The sequence below is a fragment of the Trichogramma pretiosum genome, unplaced genomic scaffold (genome assembly GCF_000599845.2).
Source record: "Trichogramma pretiosum strain Unisexual culture from Peru unplaced genomic scaffold, Tpre_2.0 scaffold45, whole genome shotgun sequence".
Lineage (NCBI taxonomy): Eukaryota > Metazoa > Arthropoda > Insecta > Hymenoptera > Trichogrammatidae > Trichogramma > Trichogramma pretiosum.
The window spans coordinates 345,511-360,132 of record NW_019641665.1 but is presented as its reverse complement, the minus strand read 5'-3'; the positions used below and the strand labels follow the sequence as shown (position 1 = coordinate 360,132).

Here is a 14,622-nt window from a genome sequence, read left to right as displayed (position 1 = left end):
TATGTATTAATTTTTTCTAATAAAAACTACTATGTTTATCATTGGATACTACATTACTTTTTATTTTTTCAATTTAAAGATTTATTAAAAAGCATACACTTGCAAAATGCATAGATGCTTGCTTCTATGTATTAAAATAGCATTATTTTCATCATAGTAATGAATCAGAATATGAAATTTTATGAAAAAATTATGAATAACACATGTATTATTGATAATAACTACATGAACTATAACTAATATGTCTTGATGAAACATAGTATAGAAACTTATTTGCATAGCTTGAAATTTGTAATTTCTTTATGCTTATATTTAATTTTAAATTGTACTCATCAGGCTCTCTGGGTTATAAATAGTATGAATCAATACTATACTATAACAGCGTTTTTGGGACATAACTGTACTTTTTGATTATTTAAATTCCCTACAGTTTTTAAACTCATACTTCTATAATAATACTTTAAAAATAAAATGCAACATAACTTCATTACACATGCCTACTATTGATACTCTTAAGTATATAACAGTCTTGAACATTTTTCAAAACATTAATAAAAAGTTATGTTATATTCTAGTAGTGCTACCTTCAAGGTATCAACAAAGTTGTTAATTAGAATCTTTTTTCTAAAATAAAAATTTTAAGACTTAGAAAGGCAAGTGAACTAATGGATCGGTCAGAAAAAGTCCTTTTAAAAAGTTGTTGTATTCAATCATATTTTGTCTTGTTTCGATGTTTGAATGATTTACATTCATCATATCCAGGTGTGTCTCTAAAATAAATATATTTATTATTTCAATTTTTTCATTTACAGTAATTAGTATTTTATCTATTTACCTTTATTTGAATTTTCTAAACCAATATTCATTTGATGCATAGAGCTGAAATCCTTTGGCGGCATGCACACACTACGTATAAAATCATTACTATGTTCATTCGAATTATGTGTAACGACAGTTCTTAAGTTACCGATATTTTCTAAAAAAAATTAAATAATTTTAATACCTTTCTTTTGTTTACATTTTATGTATATATACCTGAATAATAATTATTTGGATCAATGATAAATGTAGAAGTTTTATTCACTAAGCTTATATCATTGTCTGGTACAGTGGGCTTCATTGGTACCATACTTGTATTTTCCGATAATTTCCTTTTTTTAACAGCAGGCTCGCTCTTTGCCTTTTTGTCATTTACTAACAACTGAAGAGTTTTAATAACATGACTAGGCAGTGTATTTGAACTTTTTTTTTTGTTTACATAAGTTTGTTCTAACTGCTTCATCAGATTGGTTCGAAGATTTCTCAAATCATTTTCCAAGTTGTCCAATTTATTGAATAAATTGAGACACGTTTGACAAATACTATCATCTTCAGATACAACAACTATGCAACTAAAATATTAAACGATGATTAACGTTAATTGTTTTAGCAGGATATACAAAACAAAAAGTACTTACTTTTTGCCAACAATTTCTCCAATTTTTCCAGCAACAGGAGTCTTTGTAAGTATTGTTGCAGCATTAACCAATGAATATGAGAACCTGTGTAAAGGTTTATCACATACAAAACAGCGATTTTTGGTATCATTCGTCACATCAATTGAATCACTATTGGTAAACTGATCGGCCGCATGTCGTTTAGAACTTTGCTTAGAATTATTCGCACTATTAACGTTGTAGTTTGGCATATTCGATGATTGACTAGCTTGATTTGACATGATAAATCGTCGATATGATGCTTTTCTGCAGAGTAGAATACATAGAATAAAGGTTTTAAAATAAGTCGTCGTAAAAAATTACTGACTGCTTTCAAAAGATTTTTACCGAATGATGATGAAGCTCCTGCTATTATAAGATTATGTTCTAAGTATAACTTTATAACTTTTGACTTATAATCCAAAATACATTGAAATTATATTCTTCGTAATGGAAATGTTGTTGCTGGAGAAGCTAACGTCTCAAACGCAAGCGATCGGCAACTGTTTTGCTTCTGGGCGCGCATATTCGTAGCACGCTAGACCTTGGTAGGTGTAAACACTATTGATACTCTGGTTGAGATTTTTCAAAGTTCTTAGTGAGATGTTTAAATTAGTATAAAACTTCGAATAACGTTTATTCTTTGGGTTGTAATTATATTGTATTTAAATATTTTTCGCAAAAAATCTTAAACTGGATTATTCTTTTTTATGCTCTGTAGTCTGCTGCATCAAACTCAAACAAGTGCGCGCGCGCTTTTGATAAGGAAAAATTCATACGCCGGCGCCGCACGAGATTGACATTCGCACATAGAGGATAATATGAAGGCTCTTTTATTTTGACATATTATCACATCATCCCGAGCCCATTTTAACTCAAAATGAGCTCAAACGAAAGCTTCCAGTTGGAGATATGGAAAGGCGATTGGGGTCTACCCTCAGTAGAAGTTGACTGTCTGAAAATTCTCGTAAGTAAAGGCGAAAATAATTTCAGAGGTTAGATGGTCTTTATTGATTATTTTGATTTAGATGCATGCTTTTGCATATGTGGGTAATTTTTTATATATTCAGAATTTCGAATTGATTCCGTTCATTCAGGAGATCAATGAAAGTTACTAATAATTTTGAGACAAATTTCACTATTCAAAAAAATAATTTTAATACATGATTATTGTTTTATATTTGCAGGCGTATGCCAAATTCAGTAATTTGTCGCTGCATGTAAAAACCACTAATAATCCGTTTAAGTCTCCCACTGGTCAACTACCAGTTTTAAGGTATCAAAATGAAGTTTATACTTCAGTAGATCAAATATTTGATCTCTTTCAGCAACACAAATTTACTCCAGACAATGATATAACAAGGTTGCAAAGTGCTGAAATTGATGCATTTAAAACTATGCTTGATGAATGTGTAAGGCCTGCAATTCAATACTTATGGTAAAGACAATTTTTTTAACACGTTAATTCAATTTTTTATGCTAACATAACATCGCATCAAATTGTTCAAGGTGGGTAGATGTACAGAACTTGAATCAAGTTATAAGACCTTGGTATTGCAAAGTATTATCTTTTCCATTTAATTTTTATTATCCTGGAAAATATGAAAAACAAGCCAAGTTTATGGTGGAAGCTCTACATCCAACTAAAGAAGAAAAGGATGCTGAAGTTTCAGTAAGTTATTAATTGTAATATTTATTGTTTATATAATAAAATAAATTTATGTGCTAGTTATTATTATTGATTGATATTTTTTGACGTATTTTTATAGATATATTCTAAAGCTCAAAAGTGTATCACACTATTATCGACTAGACTGGGAGAATCAAATTACTTTTTTGGTTCAAATCCTACAACTTTTGATGTTTTAGTTTTCTCACATTTGGCTCCTATCCTCAAAGTACCGTTACCAAATTGTTCTCTGCAAAATCATTTGAAAGCCTGCAGTAATTTAGTTAAATTTACAAATGGTATTCTTCAAAAATACTTTGAGGATGACTATCAAGAATATGAAAAATCTAAATCTGAGAAAGAAATGAAAACCAAAGTACAAAAAGATGATTTTCCAAATAAAAGAAGAAACCAAATTCTAGCTGGAATTTTTGCTGGAACTGCAATGCTTGGATATGCATGGTCAATGGGTATTGTTCAAGTAAGAAAAATAATGAAAATACAATAATGCCTGATTTAAATGTTATGTTAGTAAAGGAAATTGTTGTCTTTTTAATTTTTAAAAAATCTACAAACTTGAATTATTTAATTTGTTTAGATTATATTATGCATTCAAATTTAAAAATTTTTTACTTTATTAAATTTTTTAAGTTACTACTATTATTTTAATTTACTTTTCAAGATTCATTAATCTATAGCATGTGAAAGGCATTTCTGCTTGCTATTAAAAGTAGGTATTATTTTATTTCATTTTAAATATCACATGTCTACTTAGAATTGGTAATTTGAGACCATTTGATAAATACTGCATCATAGATCAATTTTCATCAATGACTCATCATTTTAAATGTAAAAAAAATATTATTATAAAATGCACTGGTTAAATATTGAAAAATATATGAATCTCAGAAACGATTTCTTTCTACTAAAAAATAAATATTTTTGCTATAAATTTTGGTTGAGTGTTTAAAACAGTAGTTTATAATTATTGTAGGTAATTACCTATTTAATACGAAGCAGAAAATTTCTTAGGCTTTCGAAAGGTGGTTCAAAACGTGAGTATAAAATACCTTAGTAGTATTTGTTTATTCACCATGTACCACTTCCTAGTACATTGAAATGAACAAAAATATGTAGATGATTAATAGTCATAGCAAGTAATAAGTGCATTTTAAAATATGAAAATAAAATCTTTCAAAAACAACCGAAAAGTTTGAGTGTATTGTAATAGAAAAATTTTCGTTTGTTGCAGGCTCCGGAAGATGATTATAGACAAATGGAATACATGTATGCTGACGATGCCGAAGAAGACGATGATGAATAACATTCTCAAGCACAAGTTATATCTCGTGAACTTTTAAATTAAGGAAAATTTGTTCATTTGAAATGTTGACTATTTATAGTTTTTTGTTCTTTTTTTTTACATTTATTACCATTCAACTTAAAAGTTTTTTTCTTATGTACATATGCAATTGGAATGATTGCGCAATGTTGAAATGATAATTGTTAGTTCATATACATAAAAAGCAATAAATTATTTCTTAATTTAATCTTCATTACGTTCTCTAATACTTCTTGGTCTATATCTTGGTACGACGCCAATCATTGCTGCTTCAATTTCTTCACAGAAACTAGAAAAATTATGCACTGTGGTACCACCTAAAATTATTTTTATGCCTGGATTTTGTTTATTTAAATTATGGACTGCCAAACTTTCTTCATATGTTGTGCCACCAATAATAAATACTATTATGTCTTGGGGTCTGTTGAAAAAATGTTAGTTAGACTTATTGAAAATCAATTTTGTTCAATTGTATGTAAACCATAACAAAAATGGGTACCTTCTTGTCAATACTGCATTTCCAAGATATGGAAAAACCTGAGGATTCAATTTGCCTTTTATAAGATCTTCAATTGTTTCATTTAGTAAAGGAGTGTGTTGTGTGTAAATATTATCAACTCCATTCAATCCTTTGAATAATTTTTTTGTTATTTTAGCAACAGCTTCTTTATCAAACAAATTTATCTGTTTAGTAGAAATACCACTGTAGTCGAGTATACTGTATACAAGCTGTACAGAAAACAGTTGTTTATTGCATATCTGATATTTTTTCATTTATTCAAAATGCATTACAATTTATACAAATAGTTTTTTAACGTTACCTTTGTAAATCTTTCTGGAACATCTCTGTTCTTCAGTAGTGAACATAAGCCAGCTATGTCATTATTAGTATGCTTTGCATAATGTAAAGCATACAACATTACTAATCGAGTAGCATCAATGTCACGCACTCTTGTGTTACTAACTAATCTTTTAATTTTCTGAAGCTATAATAATTTTAAATTTTTTTATAGAGATAAATATTTTAATGAAAGTTATCAAAAAGTATAATTAATGATAAGTACTTGCGAAGAATGCTCATTTTGACAACTAAGTTCTTGTTCCAATTCAGATACTTCTAATAAATTATGAGTTCCAACTAAGTTAGAAAGTTCTCCAACCACTGTTACATGTTTTGCAACGGTCCCAGACATTTTTTTAAACAATGGATATGTTTCAACAAAATTTTTCATGTCTGCAATGCTCTCTACTTTTTCATGTTTTTTAGCTTTCTTTTGAAACTCTTCCATTAAATCTTTTATTACTTGTCCAATTTCACCAAAATTCAGGTATTGATTCTACAAAATTGTAAAAAATTATTACCAATCTATTAAAATTAATTCAATTTACAAAATATTAATTATTATGTTTATTCTCACATTAGCATAAAATTCATCGTGTTCCGAACTCAGCACAACTTCTTTTAATTCTTTTGAAATGCCTTTGACATTAGATAAGTCTACTCTATTATTATTAATTGTTAACAATTCATGCACCATGGCTTGGTATGTCCACTGGTTTAAAAGAGGTGTAACTGGATCATCTCTCCTATCAAGTATTAATAGTATAGGATTGGACTCTTGTCTGAATTCAAAAGAATTAGACTCTTGAGTCAAGACGTATCGAATTTTTTCAGCTAAATGTTTGCACATATCTGAACTACCTTGATAACGAATTAGGGGACACTTTTTCAATGATAATAATACTGCTGTTATTCCTTGTACGGTTCTTTGCAAATGTGTTGGTTCCCAGTTCAAACCTAAATAATTTATTTTATTACAATTACTTTTGCACGTAAAGCATCAAATTATTAGTTATTAGCTTACTTTTGGAGCATCCATTAATACCCAATGAAAATAAATGTGGACTTATGGCCAGGTAGTCTGCATAAAATTCATGAACTTCACGAACTACTTCTTGTTCATCACTTTCAGCCAAAAGTTTTATGTCTGTCTTTGGAATTATGTTACTGAAATCTAATATTATATTTTTAATATTTAATACATATCAAATATCAAATTTAAATCAGTCTTATAAAAAAATCATACATACATATGTAATAAACTCCATACTTTGGGAACCGGAGTTCATTGCAGAGCAATCTGACATTTTCTTCTGTAGGCCTTATAAAAACAATACACTTTAAATGCTTGAGTCCTTCGTTGCGTACTGCAGCATCAAGACGGTCAAATAAATAAACTTCCTTCATCAAAATTTCAGACTGACTGTAGACCAAACTAATGATGCTGGTCTGAAATTTTAAGTTTAAATGCAGTGAAACAAATTAGTAATCTGTAGGTAATAAAATATTTCTATAAAATAATTTTATTTATAAAACTATATTGCCATTAATTTTACAAGATTTAGATATAAAGTGTTGATGAAAAAATGTGTACTATGCAACATAGGCATTTGATTAAAGTCGCACCCAAAAAATTTTTTTTATCAAAGCATTGGATCAATACCGTTTGTTTATCCATCAGCAAGACCTTCATGCCGGGGCCGCTTTCTTCCGTCATTTTCGCCACATAATATTTCACAGCGGTGATCACGTTCATTTTGTTAAAGCAAATTTTTATATATACTTTTAGATACAAAACCTATACAGATATATACACGCAAGTATCAATAATTGATTTAGATGTACTATGTTAATACGGACACTGCAGCATGACTGATTTTATAAAAATAGCTCGGACATTGTGTTATCAGTTATTCTGATGTCATGGCATACGGACTCCCCTTACAGCAGACGTGAGAATCTGTCAGTAGTAGTCATCAGTACTGACACTTCACTATCCTACTGTACACATTGTGCACCAAACGACCAGCTGGAAAGCTAGTACCGTAAGTAGGTGTAATAATTTCAACTATAGTATAGTATGTGTTCTGCAGTGTGGGTAGTATATATACGTAACGCAGGCGCTTTACGTCGTCTTCGGCCGCAACGATTCCGTGTTACTTCCAGGAGTTCCAGGTTAGTATTTTCATTCACTATTCACGTGCGCGCTGCGACTGACTGATTGACACAGTGTGACTGACAAACTTCCATCAAGTTTTGTAAACAAATTAATTGTGGCGTGAACTTGTTGATCGAATTTTACATTGATTAAAGGAAGTTAAACATAATACATGAGAATTGATTGGTTAGTTTAACTTTATTTAAATAATATTTAAAAAATAATACCATCTATTTAACTCAATTTAATCTTGTTTTCAGAATATGGCCACAAATATGGATTTTAAAGAACTAGAAGCAGACGAAGCTATTAAGAAAAAATTAACAACAATGTCTCAAGCGCTTGACAAAATTGAAGAAGTGTTTAAGTTTGCAGAAGAAAAAGGATTTTATGAAAAATTATCAAACAAACAAAAAATTGACTTCAATATTTTGTTATCTTTCAGTTTAAATAGTTTATTTTGGATGTATTTAAGGGCAGAAGGTATATACTTATAAAAGATTTATTATTAATTTGAATTTATAAATTATATGTATTGAATAAATATTTCCATTCTCTTTTTTCTAGGAATCGACCCAAAGAAACACAAAATCACATCAGAAAATGATAGAGTAAAATCAACATTGTTACGAGCCAGAGAATTGTTTAAAAAAGACCCTCTTCAACCAAGAATAGATACACAAGTTGCTAAGCGATTCATAAAGCATAGTTTATGGGTTCCAATTGAAAATAAAAATGAATCAATTAATACCAACGATGGCAATGAGACCGGTACAATGGATACTAGTCAAACTGAAGAAAATTGGGATTAATTTATTGAAAAATATATTTAATTTTGTATACATTTTTGAATTATTTAGTGTATTAATTATGTACTATATTACAATTAAGAAATCTTGACAGTTTTCTTTAAAGAAAGTTTAAAATAAGACTGTTTTGTGTAAATATTAAATTTACATATGCATAAAAATAAAACCAATTTTTTTACCGTACTTTTGCCTAAATTAATTTATTGTACCTAAATAAGTATTTTACAATAAAATTATTTTAGTTTCAGTTTTATTATTTATTTTGGTAAAAGATTTTTGAGCATTTAAAGTTATTTATAGGTAAGGATTAATGTATCCACAAGAATCAATAGTAGAAACGTCGTAGGAAACATATAGATAGGTATGAGGTATATTCATTTAGCTTATGCGCATTACAGTCCGTATCGTGTGCGACAATTGTCGCCTACCCTCCTCACCAATACATACTCGTCGGCTTTTGAGTCTCGCTTAGCTGCATTTACTTTTGGTCTTTAAATTTATCGTCTGCAGTGTTGTGTGATGTGAGGCGAAATTTCGTTCTCTACTAATTAGTTATCAATTGAAGACAATCCAATACAGCTATATACAGCTATACTATAATAAAATCAAGCGAACAGCAAAGATGACTTTTTTTCTGTAAATTTATCGATTACGTTTGCTACTGTACTCAATACGAAAAAGTATTGAAAATAAGGTTAAAATTATTTTCGTATTTTGAGATAATCTCAATTGGTAAATATTATTGGCTAATTGTCATTTGAATATTCCTTGATCAGGCAAAATGGCTCTCAGTCGATTTGCACGGCCTTTATTACTGAATGCTCAAAAATTCAACTATTTCAAAGTGGTTGCTGTCAATAGTTTCAATCACAGGCCAGAGTGGGAAATTTGTGTTTATCAACACAAAACACAATGCAGAAATTTCAAAAATTTTGGGCACAAGAGAGAGAAAATTCCACCTCTAACTGGTTTAGTGACATTCCTCTTTTTTGCATCCAGTGTTATGGCAATAGTAAATTGGCGATGGTAGATTTTATCTTAGTTTTTTTTTTAATTTTAAATGAAAATTTTCTTTAAATTCATATAATTTTATTTATTATAGGATCAAGTCTTTCTTTTTCCCAAGTGTGGAAGCTGCAGCTAAAATACAACATGGTGAGAATGAAGAAGATGAAGATATATCGGATGTCGATGAACATGTATCAGAACATGATGAACACAAAAAGAAAAAAGGCAAAAAAGTTGGATTTCGAGATAGAAAGGTTCATTACTCTTTTATCATGTCTCAAAACTTGAATTTTGATTTGACTTATCATTTGTTTTTTTAATATCTTTTTATTTTCATTTTGAATACTCAATTTTAAGTATAATTTTAGTTAAGCCAGCCATCAAAATTAATATATTTTATTCACACTTGAAGTTCAGATAATAATTATTCCATAAAAATTAGATATAACATTTTTATGTAAAATCCCATAGATAAAGTAGTTTTAATGATTTTGCATGGAGCATTTTTCCAGATAATAGAGTATGAAAATCGGATGCGTGCATATTCAACCCCAGATAAAATTTTTAGGTATTTTGCTACTGTAAAAGTCATAAGTCTGGAAATGTCAGAGACTTATATGACCCCCGATGATTTTTTAAGAGCTATTACACCAGGCATGAAACAGCCAGATGGTAAAACTTATTAAACATTCTCCTTACATTTGCTTGATAAGACAACATGATTAACTGATTTGTTTTGTCACTATTGATAACGCTGGTAATTATGATTGCCAATGTATCTTTTCAACTATAATTATTAAAATTTTCTACTGCGTAATTAACTTTCAATACAAACTAACCAATGGAAAATTGCTGGTTTTCATAAATTTTATTTCTCAATTCATTTATGTTAATCATACATCACTCATTTATTTATCTCATGGAAATTGTTTCTACTATTGATAATATAAAGTGAAGGGATAGAATATTTTTTGGTGAAAAAAAAAACATAATACCTTGTTTCAAGTTTCATTCTATTGTGGAATAAAAGTGTACATTTTTTATGCAGATAGTTGAGTATGAGAACCGAATACGTCAATTTTCGACTCCAGATAAAGTATTTAGATATTTTGCAACGCTCGAAGTTATTAATCCAAACAATGGTGCACACGAGGTGTTGATGACTCCTGATGATTTTTTAAGGTCTCTCACACCCGGTGTCCCACAACCTCAGGGTAACTTTTGAGTTGATTCAGTTTTTGGTGTTTTCAATCCTCAATTGAATATTAGAAATTATTCGCCAATGATTTTGGTTCATTTTTTAGAATTGTTTGTATTACTATATTTGGGTGAATTTTTAAAAATATTTTTATTCTTTTTCTACGCTTAATAAAACTTTTCTGCACAGACATGCATGTTTTTTTTTTGCTTACTTGAATCTCTTAATCATGAACATAATAAATCTTTTTTCTAATTCTGTAATGCACAAAGTATAATATGAATTATTTAACACTTCCCAGATTTTAAACTAATTTTAATCCTTATATTAAAATCATGATAATTTTCTTTTAGGATTAGGATTAGATAGATATAAACGGTATGATCCAAAGGTGGGTACATATTTTACTTAGTTAAAGAATATAGATTTTATAGTTAACTGTTAATTATTACTATTACAGACGGTGCAGAACAAATTGGATTTGGATTTAAATGAAAATAGTATTTTTTATACACTTGGTAGTTATGGACTTATCACATTTTCAGATTACATATTTTTATTGACTGTACTGTCAAGTAAGTTGACTTAATTGATTGTTTTACTTTAACATAATATTTATTGAATCTGTTGTTATTTTTCAAATTAAATATTCTCATTTTATTTCAGCTTCCCGTCGTCATTTTGAAATAGCATTCAGAATGTTTGATGTTAACGGCGATGGAGACGTTGATTATGAAGAATTCAACAAAGTTTCTAATTTAATTCGTCAGCAAAGTAGTATTGGTAGCCGACACAGAGATCACGCTAATACTGGAAATACATTTAAGGTATTTTCATATTTCATCTGAAAATTAATTATACAGTTTAATAATATTGAAAAAATTTAATTTGTCAAAAAATGTTGTAATTAGGGAGTCAATTCAGCTTTGATGACTTTCTTTTTTGGGTCGGATTTGAAAAAAAAATTGAAAATCGAAAAATTTTTGGAGTTTCAAGAACAGTTACAACGAGAAATACTGAGCTTAGAGGTATTTGAGACTTACTTGATGTACATTTTTTATTTTTGTCGATTACTACAAAAAGATAATTGATTATTTTTAGTTTGAACGCAAAGCTCCAGATGAAAATGGATACATTAGTGAAGTTGCATTCACAGAATTACTTTTAGCTTATGCCGGATTTTCGGAAAAAAAGAAATCTCGTATCGTCAAAAGAGTTAAAAAAGTGTATGTATTCTCAAATTTAGTGGAGGATTAAAATTTTCGTGATTTTACACAAATTATTTTTTAGGTTTAAGGATTGTTCACAAGGTATTCAGAAAGAAGATTATTTAAAATTTTATCGATTTCTAAGCAACATAAATGATGTTGATACAGCTTTAACTTTTTACCACATTGCTGGAGCATCAATTGATCCAGGTAAGCATTAAAATGATATGGAGTGACAAAAGATTTTTAAAACCTGAATTATTTGTTATAGCTACTCTGAAGCATGTCGCTAAAACAGTGTCACAAGTTGATTTGTCTGATCACATAATAAAAGTAGTTTACTGTATCTTCGATGAAAATAGTAAGTTCTTAACTATTTTTTCTTCGAAATTTGAATCAAACCTATACAACTTTAATCGTGGCATGTTTTTTGTCATTTTAGTGGATGGTCAACTGAGTAATCGGGAATTCGTAGCAGTGATGAAGAACCGTGCACTCCGAGGACTGGAAAAACCTAAAGATACAGGCTTTGTTAAATTACTACAGTCGATAATCAAGTGTGCTAAAAATAATTACGCTGCATAAGTTTTCGAAGCCGAACTAAGTCACTACGTCGCATAAGGAATCCAAGTTTCTTTGTTTGTTTTTTTTCTAATATCGTATACTTTTCCAGACAAATAATGCACAAATTCGTGTATAATATGAGATAACTCCGGTCTTTTATAGGCTTACGTCGAAGAATTGAGCTCAAATTTTATCCAATATTTAAAAGAAAATGCTGGATTCTATTAATATAACTCTTATACGTATAATTAACGTTCGAATAGTCGCTCGTAACGAGGACGGTTTAAAATAGCTTGCGTATCAAATAATATATTGTAGATTAAAATATATTGTACAAATACGAAAAATTTCACTCTGAATAAGGTCACCGCTTTGTTTATGCGTGAAATTACTATATTGCTTTATTACCGGATGAAAAGAGATTGTAAGACAAGGTTCTTGTTTTTCTCGGAGCTAGCCATAACTTTCACACGAGAATGTCCAATGGTGCATGATCGCGTGCTCGAGTAGGGGATCCACACAAAAAAGTAAGCCTGGTCACAGAACCAGTCCGTGTTTATTGTTTATTATTGGACTACTTTCGTTTGATAAACATGGCTAGGTCCGACATTAAGTATTGCTGTTGTTATAAGTGTTCATTAACTCATTTTCTCATTGTGTTCATCCTGATTACTAATCATGTTAATGGTGGTCGCATTCCTGTGAATATGAAAAGTCGTCGCGTGCCATCAGGTATTGTTAATTTTGTGTAATGAATTATTCAAAATACCAATAAAATTAATCGTTCTGAAAACTAAATATCTTGGATTCATTACTATTTCATAATTCATCCCGAGTTCTTTTACTTTTCATCAAGATATGAGCGTTTATGCGAGTGAGGAGTCTCCGGAAATGACGAGGAAGGATATAGTTGAAATGATTCATAAGAGCCAATATTTTCAGTAAGTGGTTTTTTATAGCTGCAATTCAGATCATGGTCGAAATGATTTTCGAACGAAACATTTTAGGGACATTTTCTCGGAACAACCGGACCCTATGATCATACAATTTGGACATGTGTGCGAGAATCCGACCGAGTGGGAGCAGCGATTCGAGCAGAGAGATTTTAACAGCAACCACTACCAAGGGAAGGTAATAGAGTTCGCGGTTCCTTGAATAAATTTTTAAATTAAAATTTTAATTGGAAGCATAAAAAAAAATTGCTAAAACCTTATACTCGTTGCAGATGAGGTGGGGCAACAGAAATGGTGATTACGGAGAGCATTATTGGGATCTGGGCCACGCTGGATAAAAATACTCACTGCGCGTTCTTTATCGAGTAATTACGAATTTTGTATAATGTATACGCGACGTGTTTTTTGAAAAATACAATTTTTTAAAAATGTTTTCCGTCTGCTGTTGAATCAGGCGCAGTCTTTTGTTTATGAAAATTGTCATTCCGTCAGCAAATTTTCAGTGCAAGGTTACTCATCCTTTCGGGTCAACGAAATTTTTCCCAAAACCAATCATTTTTAGTTTCAAACAGTGAAAAAATTCCAAGTATAGCAAAATGAGCTACAAACAGATCGAGTACAACGCGCAGCCGGAGGAATCGAAAGCTTTGAGCTTCCGCGGAGTTCTCGTCAGCAGCGGAGTTCTCGAGCGTCGCAATGGTACACATGCCGATCGATTCGCTGTAAAAATTTCGCGTGTTTCATCGAGCGAGAGCGCCTGTGCGCTGATGATCGATATTTTGCCCAGTTGCATGTTGCCCGAAGCCGAGCAACGAGGACCTGGACAAGTTGACGGTGCGAGAGAACGCCTGGGTGGAAAAACTCGAGCAGCTGGATCAGCAGCACACGCGCGAATGCGGCTTGACGATCAAGGAGGCCCAGCCGATCTTCGACAAGCTCGAGAAGTGGGCCAAGAGCGGCAAGGGACCGGCGTGCCCCGACAAATCCAAGGCAGTAAGACGAGTCGATAATAACGTCGAAAAAAAAAAAAAAGAAAAAATCGGTCGAGCACCGAATCGATGACGAGACTCGTACAGCGAGACATTACCATCTGTGCCGCAGGTATTCAAGTGCTTGGAAAAGAACAGAGGCGAGGCATTAAAATGCAGCGAGCAGGTGGAATCTTTTGTCAATTGCGTCGACTCGGCGCTACGCAAAGCGGCTCAATCGGATTACTCGAAGCAGTCAAAGAAGCTCTCGTACACGGAAAAGTTCGAGCGACTTGTGGTGTAATTAAATTCTCCATGTAGTTTAAAGTGAGTCGCGAAAGGCAGCTTACTTAACCCGTTCTATATATATAATACAGACCTCTATATGCACCTCTATATAAGTGTGTGTGTGTGTGTGTGTGTGTATAC

General features: G+C 30.9%; 6 protein-coding genes across 12 annotated transcripts; 4 read left to right on the top strand and 2 right to left on the bottom strand.

The window, feature by feature from the left end:
* Nucleotides 1–125: 125 nt before the first annotated feature.
* On the bottom strand, nt 126–1,916 carry LOC106650419. Its single transcript, XM_014368405.2, has 5 exons — nt 1,824–1,916; nt 1,458–1,742; nt 1,036–1,391; nt 836–976; nt 126–770 (listed from the first exon to the last, which is right to left on the bottom strand). Exons 2-5 carry the CDS (start codon nt 1,715–1,717, stop codon nt 646–648), a joined length of 882 nt encoding a protein of 293 aa, XP_014223891.1. The 5' UTR covers nt 1,718–1,742; nt 1,824–1,916; the 3' UTR covers nt 126–645.
* Nucleotides 1,917–1,942: 26 nt separating this feature from the next.
* Nucleotides 1,943–4,700, top strand: LOC106650386 (metaxin-1). Of its 5 annotated transcripts, none has more exons than XM_014368376.1 (7): nt 1,943–2,023; nt 2,197–2,442; nt 2,663–2,913; nt 2,985–3,147; nt 3,245–3,625; nt 4,139–4,199; nt 4,397–4,700. In XM_014368376.1, the coding sequence occupies exons 2-7, from the start codon at nt 2,356–2,358 to the stop codon at nt 4,408–4,410; spliced, it is 957 nt and encodes a 318-aa protein (XP_014223862.1). In that variant the 5' UTR covers nt 1,943–2,023; nt 2,197–2,355; the 3' UTR covers nt 4,411–4,700. The 5 variants fall into 5 exon arrangements, 4 of the variants coding, with proteins under 4 accessions (XP_014223862.1, XP_014223847.1, XP_014223879.1 ...); XR_002763536.1 differs by lacking the exons at nt 1,943–2,023; nt 4,139–4,199 and adding exons at nt 2,031–2,122; nt 3,827–3,874 and having other exon boundaries at nt 3,245–3,671; XM_014368361.1 differs by lacking the exon at nt 1,943–2,023 and adding an exon at nt 2,031–2,122.
* Nucleotides 4,686–7,097, bottom strand: LOC106650381 (vacuolar protein sorting-associated protein 45). Its single transcript, XM_014368348.2, has 8 exons — nt 6,991–7,097; nt 6,578–6,776; nt 6,352–6,501; nt 5,905–6,284; nt 5,551–5,823; nt 5,308–5,472; nt 4,986–5,215; nt 4,686–4,907 (listed from the first exon to the last, which is right to left on the bottom strand). The coding sequence occupies exons 1-8, from the start codon at nt 7,081–7,083 to the stop codon at nt 4,691–4,693; spliced, it is 1,707 nt and encodes a 568-aa protein (XP_014223834.1). The 5' UTR covers nt 7,084–7,097; the 3' UTR covers nt 4,686–4,690.
* Nucleotides 7,098–7,409: 312 nt separating this feature from the next.
* On the top strand, nt 7,410–8,477 carry LOC106650428 (nuclear nucleic acid-binding protein C1D-like). 2 transcript variants are annotated; one of them, XM_014368425.2, is made up of 3 exons: nt 7,410–7,502; nt 7,746–7,968; nt 8,053–8,477. In XM_014368425.2, exons 2-3 carry the CDS (start codon nt 7,749–7,751, stop codon nt 8,295–8,297), a joined length of 465 nt encoding a protein of 154 aa, XP_014223911.1. In that variant the 5' UTR covers nt 7,410–7,502; nt 7,746–7,748; the 3' UTR covers nt 8,298–8,477. The 2 variants fall into 2 exon arrangements, with proteins under 2 accessions (XP_014223911.1, XP_014223903.1); XM_014368417.2 differs by lacking the exon at nt 7,410–7,502 and adding an exon at nt 7,511–7,671.
* A 234-nt stretch (nt 8,478–8,711) lies between these two features.
* Nucleotides 8,712–12,807, top strand: LOC106659277 (calcium uptake protein 1 homolog, mitochondrial). Of its 2 annotated transcripts, none has more exons than XM_014381762.2 (12): nt 8,712–8,988; nt 9,071–9,320; nt 9,397–9,556; nt 10,351–10,516; nt 10,854–10,891; nt 10,961–11,075; nt 11,167–11,327; nt 11,412–11,528; nt 11,602–11,726; nt 11,791–11,918; nt 11,980–12,069; nt 12,151–12,807. In XM_014381762.2, exons 2-12 carry the CDS (start codon nt 9,076–9,078, stop codon nt 12,291–12,293), a joined length of 1,488 nt encoding a protein of 495 aa, XP_014237248.1. In that variant the 5' UTR covers nt 8,712–8,988; nt 9,071–9,075; the 3' UTR covers nt 12,294–12,807. The 2 variants fall into 2 exon arrangements, with proteins under 2 accessions (XP_014237248.1, XP_014237276.1); XM_014381790.2 differs by lacking the exon at nt 10,351–10,516 and adding an exon at nt 9,815–9,974.
* A 39-nt stretch (nt 12,808–12,846) lies between these two features.
* On the top strand, nt 12,847–13,579 carry LOC106650317. Its single transcript, XM_014368284.2, has 4 exons — nt 12,847–13,004; nt 13,129–13,213; nt 13,280–13,403; nt 13,498–13,579. The coding sequence occupies exons 1-4, from the start codon at nt 12,866–12,868 to the stop codon at nt 13,561–13,563; spliced, it is 414 nt and encodes a 137-aa protein (XP_014223770.1). The 5' UTR covers nt 12,847–12,865; the 3' UTR covers nt 13,564–13,579.
* The last annotated feature ends 1,043 nt before the right edge of the window (nt 13,580–14,622 follow it).